Genomic DNA, 10000 nt, shown 5'->3' with positions numbered 1-10000 from the left:
TGGAGCATATATCGTGTTCAACTTTTTCTTTCTATTTAAACACAGGCAGGAGGCTCAAAGGAGTTCCAAAGGCCTTGACGAGGTGCAACGTGTGAACCTCCCTCGTTCTTTCGGGTGTGTGTACCTTCTTCATCCTTCAGGGAGGTGCAGACCACGTCTCTACAGATGTTCCTCTCCATCTCCACCTCCGCCTCAAAGAATGACTCCATCATCTCCTCCGACAAGTCCCCTAGAAACACACCACCACCACATCATCATCATCCTCATCACCACAATCATAAACATCACCATATTCATAATCATCCACAACATCTTCGTAATAATCATCATCATGTCAGAGAGAAAGCGAGTGTGAGTGTGTGTGTGTGTGCCCTTACTCTGTTTACTGTCCTCCAGTCTGTCTTGGGCCTTTCTGAAGACTCGAAGGTGAGTAGCAAAGTCATCCACCAGTCTGGTGGTCAAATAAGGCTGCCAGTCCACATCTTTAGACCTGTATAACAGTGTGGTAACACAGTAGTAGGCTAGTTATGATGCCGTAATTGAGTAGTAGACTAGTTATAATGCAGTAGAGTAGTAATAGACTATATAAAACAGTAGACTAGTTAAAGCATTAATTGAGCAGTAATAGACTAGTTATAAAGCAGTAATAGACTAGTTATAAAGTAGTAATTGAGTATTAGACTACTTATGCAGTAGAGTAGTAATAGACTACTTATAAAGCAGTAATAGACTAGTTATAGAGTAGTACAACTAGTTAGAGTAGTAATAGACTAGTTAAAGCTGTAATTGAGTAGTAGACTACTTATAATGCAGTAGAGTAGTAATAGACTAGTTTTTTATTTATATATTTTTTTTACCTTTATTTAACTAAGCAAGTCAGTTAAGAACAAATTCTTATTTTCAATGACGGCCTAGGAACAGTGGGTTAGCTACCTGTTCAGGGGCAGAACGACAGATTTGTACCTTGTCAGCTCGGGGATTCGAACTTGCAACCTTTCGGTTACTAGTCCAACGCTCTAACCACTAGGCTACACTGCCGGCGCAGTAATAGTAGTTAGCCGTAATTGAGTAATATACTTATAATGCAGTAGAGTAGTGATAGACTACATAAAGCTGTAATAGCCTAGTTAAAGAAATAGACTACTTAGAACAGCAATAGACTAGCTTTAATGCAGTAATAGACTAGTTAGAATAGCAATAGACTAGTTAGAATAGCAATAGACTAGTTAGAATAGCAATAGACTAGTTAGAATAGCAATAGACTAGTTAGAATAGCAATAGACTAGTTAATGCAGTAATAGACTAGTTAATGCAGTAATAGACTAGTTATAATGCAGTAATAGACTAGTTATAATGCAGTAATAGACTAGTTATAATGCAGTAATAGACTAGTTATAATGCAGTAATAGACTAGTTATAATGCAGTAATAGACTAGTTATAATGCAGTAATAGACTAGTTATAATGCAGTAATAGACTAGTTATAATGCAGTAATAGACTAGTTATAATGCAGTAATAGACTAGTTATAATGCAGTAATAGACTAGTTATAATGCAGTAATGTAGTTGTAATAGAATATTACCGTGTAGAGAACTGTACCAGAGCGTTCTGGACCGTCTGTCTGATTTCCAGCAGAAAAGAATCATCCTCACTCAGAGTGTAATACCAGTACTGGATATAATCTCTCAACGCAAACTGGATGACCTGGAGGGAGGGAGGGAGTGAGAGAGGGAGGGAGTGAGAGAGGGAGTGAGAGAGGGAGTGAGAGAGGGAGTGAGAGAGAGGGAGTGAGAGAGAGGGAGTGAGAGAGAGGGAGTGAGAGAGGGAGGTAGGGAGAGAGGGAGGCAGGGAGGGAGAGAGGGAGGGAGTGAGAGAGGGAGGGAGTGAGAGAGGGAGGGAGTGAGAGAGGGAGGGAGAGAGAGAGGGAGGGAGTGAGAGAGGGAGGGAGTGAGAGAGGGAGGGAGTGAGAGAGAGAGGGAGTGAGAGAGAGAGGGAGTGAGAGAGAGAGGGAGTGAGAGAGAGAGGGAGTGAGAGAGAGGGAGAGAGAGAGAGGGAGTGAGAGAGAGGGAGTGAGAGAGAGAGAGAGAGAGAGAGAGAGAGAGAGTGAGAGAGGGAGTGAGAGAGGGAGGGAGAGAGAGAGGGAGGGAGTGAGAGAGGGAGGGAGAGAGAGAGGGAGGGAGTGAGAGAGGGAGGGAGTGAGAGAGGGAGGGAGTGAGAGAGGGAGGGAGTGAGAGAGGGAGGGAGTGAGAGAGGGAGGGAGGGAGTGAGAGAGGGAGTGAGAGAGGGAGGGAGTGAGAGAGGGAGGGAGTGAGAGAGGGAGTGAGAGAGAGAGAGGGAGTGAGAGAGAGAGAGGGAGTGAGAGAGAGAGAGGGAGTGAGAGAGGGAGTGAGAGAGGGGGTGAGAGAGAGAGTGAGAGAGGGGGTGAGAGAGGGGGTGAGAGAGGGGGTGAGAGAGGGGGTGAGAGAGGGAGTGAGAGAGGGGGTGAGAGAGGGAGTGAGAGAGGGAGTGAGAGAGGGAGTGAGAGAGGGAGGGAGAGAGGGAGGGAGGGAGGGAGAGAGAGAGGGAGAGAGGGAGTGAGAGAGAGGGAGTGTGAGAGGGAGTGAGAGAGGGAGTGAGAGAGGGAGTGAGAGGGAGTGAGAGAGGGAGTGAGAGAGGGAGTGAGAGAGGGAGTGAGAGAGGGAGTGAGAGAAAGAGTGAGGAACAGGCCTTATTGTTGCTGAGAACTCCATGTTCATTGTACTAGAACTGAGCGATACGAGACAATAAAATCCATATACAGTGACCATTTTTTTGTTATTTTGGTTCTGTACTCTAGCACTGAGTTTGAAAGGATACAATGAGGTTGAAGTGCAGACTGTCAGCTTTAATTTGAGGGTATTTTCATACATATCAGATGAACCGTTTAGAAGTTAGGAGCTTTTGTATATAGTCCACCCCCCATTTTCGGGCATCAAACAACATTGGACAGTTTAACATAATGTAGAATAAAGTAATCATTGTTAATGTTTGGGCGCATATCCTTTGCATGCAATGACTGCTTGAAGTCTGCGATGCGTCGACATCACCAGACGCTGGGTATCTTCCCTGGTGATGCTCGGCCAGGCCTGTACTGCAGCCATCTTCAGTTCCTGCTCGTTTCGGGGACTTATTGCCTTCAGTCTCCTCTTCAGCATGTAAAATGCATGTTCAATTGGATTCAGATCCGGTGATTGACTCGGCCAGTCAAGGATTTTCCACTTTTTGGCCATCAAAAACCCCTTCGTTGCTCTAGCAGTATGTTTAGGGTCATTGTCTTGTTGCATGATGAAGTGCCGTCCAATGAGTTGAGGCATTTGGTTTTATCTGAGCAGATAACATAATTCTGTATACTTCAGAATTCATTGTTCTACTTCTGTCTGCAGTCACATCATCAATGAAGACAAGTGAGCCTGTTCCACTGGCAGCCATACAGGCCCAAGCCATAACACCCCCTCCACCATGTTTCACAGATGAGGTGGTATGCTTTGGATCATGGGCATGTCTTTTTTTCTCCACACTTTCCACCACTCTGGTACATGTTAATCTTTGTCTCATCTGTCCACAATACTTGTTTCCAGAACTCTTGGGGCTCTTTTAGGTGCTTTTTTAGCAAACTGTAATCTCGCCTTTCTGTTCTTCAGGCTTATCAGTGGTTTGCATCTTGTAGTGTACCCTCTGTAGTCCTGCTGGTGTAGACTTCTACGTATGGTAGACTTTGACATCTACACCTGCATCCAGGAGAGTGTTTTTTATCTGTTGGTCTGTTGTCAGGGGGGTTTTCTTCACCATAGAGAGTATTCTCCAGTCATCCACTACAGTGGTCTTCCTCAGTCTACTGGGTCTTTTGACATAATTGAGTTCACTGGTTGTTTTTGTCTTGTTAATGATGAACCAAACTGTTGACTTGGGCATGCCCAGGGTTTTTGTCTTGTTAATGATGAACCAACGTGTTGACTTGGGCATGCCCAGGGTTTTTGTCTTGTTAATGATGAACCAACGTGTTGACTTGGGCATGCCCAGGGTTTTTGTCTTGTTAATGATGAACCAAACTGTTGACTTGGGCATGCCCAGGGTTTTTGTCTTGTTAATGATGAACCAAACTGTTGACTTGGGCATGCCCAGGGTTTTTGCAATGTTACTGATTGATTGATTTTCATTTCTGAGCCTTATGACGGCCAGCTTCATTTGCATCGACAGTGCCGTCTTCCTCATGTTGTCACACCCCAACAACAACCTCCAAAGGCAATAGCAAAGTCTAGAATCAATACATTAATCAACACCTCTCCTGCATTCACTAACGACACAAATGAATACACCTGCCTAACGACACACATCTGTAAAGCCAATTCAACAAATACTTCTAGTACCTTAAAATGGGGGGACCATGTACAAAAGGTGCTGTCATCTCTAAACGGTTCATCCAATACTGATGAAAATACCCTTAAATTAAAGCTGACAGTCTTCACTTCACCCTCATTGTCATTGTATCCTTTCAAACTCAAAGTGCTAGAGTACAGAACCAAAATAACAAAAAATGGTCACTGTCCAATGAATCATGGTGCTCACTGTAGCTGCTGTTTTACGGACTCCTGATAAATTCAACTATTGTGTGTGTTTCTTTAATGCTCATCTTAAAGGAAAACTCCAGCCAAACACTATCTTTTGGTATTTGTTTCATTAGTCCATTGTTGATATAATCCCAAAATGTTTTGCATGTCAGCAATCAAGTTTCAAATACATATAACCTTCAAAATACAGAAATACAGCCGGTATGATGCCTTTTGCATTATATGATGCCAACTCCACCATACCGGCTGTATTTCTGTATTTTGAAAGTTATACATCTTGAAAACGTCTCCGCCATCACTTCCTATGACCGAAAAAGTCTTCTGGACATCAGAACAGCGATCACGAACCTCTAAGATTTCTACTTCAACGAGTGGGCAGCGCTGGACATTCTGCTTACTCCGGACCATGCCCTAATCCCCAGGACTCAAAGAGGAAGCGGCGGCAAAAAAAGAGGCAGGTGAGGTTGACCTCCTAACAAGATTAAGTCGGCGAACGAATAGACCACCATTGCCCTCTGTTCTGTTAGCGAAAGTGCAGACTGGAAGAAAAAAAAAGTGATGAAGACTATCCTATCAACGGGACCTGAAGAACTGTAATATTCTGTGATTCTCGTAGTCTTGGCTGAACAAGGACATGGATAATATATACCCGTTTCTTCATGCATTGTCTCGACCAGACGGCAGCCTCGGGTAAGACTAAGTGGGGAGGGGTGTTTCTTCGTGCATTGTCTCGACCAGACGGCAGCCTCGGGTAAGACTAAGTGGGGAGGGGTGTTTCTTCGTGCATTGTCTCGACCAGACGGTAGCCTCGGGTAAGACTAAGTGGGGAGGGGTGTTTCTTCGTGCATTGTCTCGACCAGACGGCAGCCTCGGGTAAGACTAAGTGGGGAGGGGTCTTTCTTCGTGCATTGTCTCGACCAGACGGCAGCCTCGGGTAAGACTAAGTGGGGAGGGGTCTTTCTTCGTGCATTGTCTCGACCAGACGGTAGCCTCGGGTAAGACTAAGTGGGGAGGGGTGTTTCTTCGTGCATTGTCTCGACCAGACGGCAGCCTCGGGTAAGACTAAGTGGGGAGGGGTGTTTCTTCGTGCATTGTCTCGACCAGACGGCAGCCTCGGGTAAGACTAAGTGGGGAGGGGTGTTTCTTCGTGCATTGTCTCGACCAGACGGCAGCCTCGGGTAAGACTAAGTGGGGAGGGGTGTTTCTTCGTTAAGAGCAGCTGGTGCATGATCTCTAAATGTTAAGGAAGTCTCAAGTTTTTGCTTGCTATAATACCTGACGATAAGCTGCAGACCATACTATTTACCAAGAGAGTTTACAGCTATATATATATTTTTGTACCTGTCCATTTACCATCACAAACAGATGCTGGCACTCAACGAGCTGTATAGACGGGTTGGTTGTTTATCAACAAATCCGACACATGCGCAACTATGTGGCAAAACAGACGGGTTGGATTAGACTTGACAACATGTAAACTATATTCTGTCTCCATTGTTCATTGAAAACATGAATAAATGTGTTGAATTAGCACTTTTTGTCTTTGAAATAGACCGTTACAGTTGTTGGTTAGCAAGCTAGCAAATTTTTTGCCATATTAGCATTGACATGAAATCAGTAGTAAAACACCTCAAAACTAGACATTGTACTTAGAACCAGATGAAACGAGCTGAAATGATTCACGATTCCCCACATGGCCTGTTGTCATTCTTGCTAGCAATCTGGCAATCCAGAATCACAACAACACACTGACTTCTGCCCCATGGAAGTGGGCACATCATTTGTGACATTGTCAGCTAATCTATCTATAGTGCGTTAAAGGGGAAGGGAAACACTAGGTTTTAGAAAGCAGGCTAAATGTAACTGTATATCTAACCCATCTATAGGGCTTCAAGCAAACAAGAAAATACACATCCACACACTTCTCGTGGCCGGTGATTTTAAGGCAGGGAAACTGAAATCCGTTTTTACCAGCATGTCACCAGTGCAACTAAAGGCGACAAAACTCCAGATCACCTTTACTCCACACAGAAACCCATACACGGCTCAATATCACCTTTACTCCACACAGAAACCCATACAAGGCTCAATATCACCTTTACTCCACACAGAAACCCATACAAGGCTCAATATCACCTTTACTCCACACAGAAACCCATACAAGGCTCAAGATCGCCTTTACTCCACACAGAAACCCATACAAGGCTCAAGATCGCCTTTACTCCACACAGAAACCCATACAAGGCTCAAGATCGCCTTTACTCCACACAGAAACCCATACAAGGCTCAATATCACCTTTACTCCACACAGAAACCCATACAAGGCTCAATATCACCTTTACTCCACACAGAAACCCATACAAGGCTCAATATCACCTTTACCCCACACAGAAACCCATACAAGGCTCAATATCACATTTACCCCACACAGAAACCCATACAAGGCTCAATATCACCTTTACTCCACACACAGAAACCCATACACGGCTCAATATCACCTTTACTCCACACAGAAACCCATACAAGGCTCAATATCACCTTTACCCCACACACAGAAACCCATACAAGGCTCAAGATCGCCTTTACTCCACACAGAAACCCATACAAGGCTCAATATCACCTTTACTCCACACAGAAACCCATACAAGGCTCAATATCACCTTTACTCCACACAGAAACCCATACAAGGCTCAATATCACCTTTACCCCACACAGAAACCCATACAAGGCTCAATATCACATTTACCCCACACAGAAACCCATACAAGGCTCAATATCACCTTTACTCCACACACAGAAACCCATACAAGGCTCAATATCACCTTTACTCCACACAGAAACCCATACAAGGCTCAAGATCACCTTTACCCCACACACAGAAACCCATACAAGGCTCAAGATCACCTTTACTCCACACACAGAAACCCATACAAGGCTCAAGATCACCTTTACTCCACACACAGAAACCCATACAAGGCTCAAGATCACCTTTACTCCACACACAGAAACCCATACAAGGCTCAAGATCACCTTTACTCCACACACAGAAACCCATACAAGGCTCAAGATCACCTTTACTCCACACAGAAACCCATACAAGGCTCAATATCACCTTTACTCCACACAGAAACCCATACAAGGCTCAATATCACCTTTACTCCACACAGAAACCCATACAAGGCTCAATATCACCTTTACTCCACACAGAAACCCATACAAGGCTCAAGATCACCTTTACTCCACACACAGAAACCCATACAAGGCTCAATATCACCTTTACGCCACACAGAAACCCATACAAGGCTCAATATCACCTTTACTCCACACAGAAACCCATATAAGGCTCTTCCTCGCATTCCCCTTGGCAAATCTGATCATAACTCTTTCCTCCTGATTACTGCTTACAAGCAAAAACAGGAAGTACCAATAACGCGCTCAATATGGAAGTGGTCCGATGAAGTGGATGCTAAGCTGTTTCGCTAGCACAGACTGGAATATGTTCCGGGATTCATCTGATAACATTGAGGAGTTTACCACATCCGTCACTGGCTTCATTAATATGTGCATCCACAACGTCGTCCCCACAGTGACCGTACGTACATATCCCAACCAGAAAGAATGGATTACAGGCAACATCCGCACTGAGGTAAAGGCTAGAATAGGGTTGCCCAACCCTCTGGCTGGAGATCTACTGTCCAACCCTAATTTAACACACCTGATTCTACTAATTAGCTGCTCAACAAGACCTTAACTAGCTGAATCAGATGTGCTAAATTAGGGTTGGACTGAAAACCTACAGGACAGTAGATCTCCAGGAAGAGGGTTGGGGAGCCCTGGGCTGGAGCTACCACTTTCAAGGAGCGGGACACTAATCTGGATGCTTATAAGAAATCCCACTATGACCTCCGACGAGCCATCAAACAGGCATCAATACAGGACTAAGACTGAATCCTACTATGCCGGCTCTGACAATTGTCGGATGTGGCAGGTTTTGCAAACTATCAGGGATTACAAAGAGAAACTTAGCTGGGAACTGCCCAGTGACGTGAGCCAACCAGATGAGCTTAATGCCTTCTATGCTCACTTCGAGGCAAGCAAAAATTAACCATGCATGAGCGCACCAGCTACTATTGAATTAACATGGTCCACACACACCAACCCAGTCGTGAAGGCAAAACAACGCCACTGAAAAGATTTGGAATGGGCCCTCAGATCCTCAAAAAGTTCTACAGCTGCACCATTGAGAGCATCTTGACTGGCTGCATCACCACTTGGTATGGCAACTGCTTGGCATCTGACCACAAGGTGCTAGAGAGCAGTCTAGTGCGTATGGCCCAGTACATCACTGGGGCCGAGCTCCCTGCCATCCAGGACATCTATAGCAGGCGGTGTATACTCCAACCACCCAAGTCATAGACTGTTCTCTCTGCTACCGCACGGCAAGCAGTACCGCTGCACCAAGTCTGGAACCAACAGGACCCTGAACAGATTCTACCTTCAAGCCATAATAATACTAAATAGTCCGGCTAACTATTTGGTTAACTAGCTGCATTAACCCCCCACCCCCACCCACCCACCTTTGCACTTGATTTAATTTTTGCATTGAAAAAGGTAATTTTCCCACAATTGCAACAGTCATAGGTTTGTGCTTCTCAGAATGCATCTCTCCCTCCTCCATGTCACAGTGGGGAGAAGGAGTGAGAGTCAGCAACCGATAGCCAAACAGGGACAGGCAGATACTTTAATAGCCGGAATCAACGTAACGCATAGACTAACGATGACCAAATCATGTTTTTAGAACAATCGATATACAAGAACCGAAATTACAGACGTAAGCAAAATCAACTCTCTATTCAACTTGGTCATAGTTTGATAGAGAGAAGAAGAAGCTAGGTAGCAGAAAGTTACTCATCAGGCCGTGTCATCACTGTGCTCCCTCTCTGTTTGTTTTCACACACCCATTCTTCATCCTTCTGTTGAGTCACTAACCTGTTGAAGAGGCTCGTCTATGTAGTTGGAGCCAGTCAGTCTCCTGTCTATCTGTATAGGCTTTGGCTCCAGCCTCATCTCATCCAATGTCTGGGAGAGGGGAGAGAGGAGTAAGGATAGTTGTTTTTTTTGTGTGTGTGTGGTGTGTGGTGTGGTGTGGTGTGGTGTGTGTGTGTGTGTGTGTGTGTGTGGTGTGTGTGTGGTGTGTGTGTGTGTGTGTCCTACCTTCAGTATACCCGTTTGCGTGGCCGGAAGATAGGATTGTTCACACCTCTCTAGATGTCTCTCTGAGTTGGTTTTCCCAAACAACAGAGTGACCGCAAAACCACTGGTGAGGAGAGAAGGGGAGGCAGGTGACGGGGTGAGGTGAGGAGAGGAAGGATGAGGGTGAGGACAGGGGCGAAGAGAGAAGGGAGAGAACAGGT

General features: G+C 45.1%; 1 protein-coding gene across 1 annotated transcript in view; it reads right to left on the bottom strand.

The window, feature by feature from the left end:
• Positions 1-10000, bottom strand: part of LOC120041040 (sorting nexin-13-like) — a 58930-nt gene that overhangs the window by 21696 nt on the left and 27234 nt on the right. The window contains exons 3-7 of the mRNA XM_038986003.1: positions 9801-9903; positions 9576-9665; positions 1583-1704; positions 378-490; positions 125-229 (exon numbers count right to left, since the gene is read on the bottom strand). Coding sequence (XP_038841931.1) covers positions 125-229; positions 378-490; positions 1583-1704; positions 9576-9665; positions 9801-9903 — 533 coding nt within the window. The remainder of the gene's footprint in view (positions 1-124; positions 230-377; positions 491-1582; positions 1705-9575; positions 9666-9800; positions 9904-10000) is intronic.

The sequence above is a fragment of the Salvelinus namaycush genome, unplaced genomic scaffold (genome assembly GCF_016432855.1).
Source record: "Salvelinus namaycush isolate Seneca unplaced genomic scaffold, SaNama_1.0 Scaffold40, whole genome shotgun sequence".
In the NCBI taxonomy this organism is placed as follows: Eukaryota; Metazoa; Chordata; class Actinopteri; order Salmoniformes; family Salmonidae; genus Salvelinus; species Salvelinus namaycush.
Note: the sequence above shows the minus strand (reverse complement) of the source record. Positions and strands in the feature narration are given on the sequence as shown.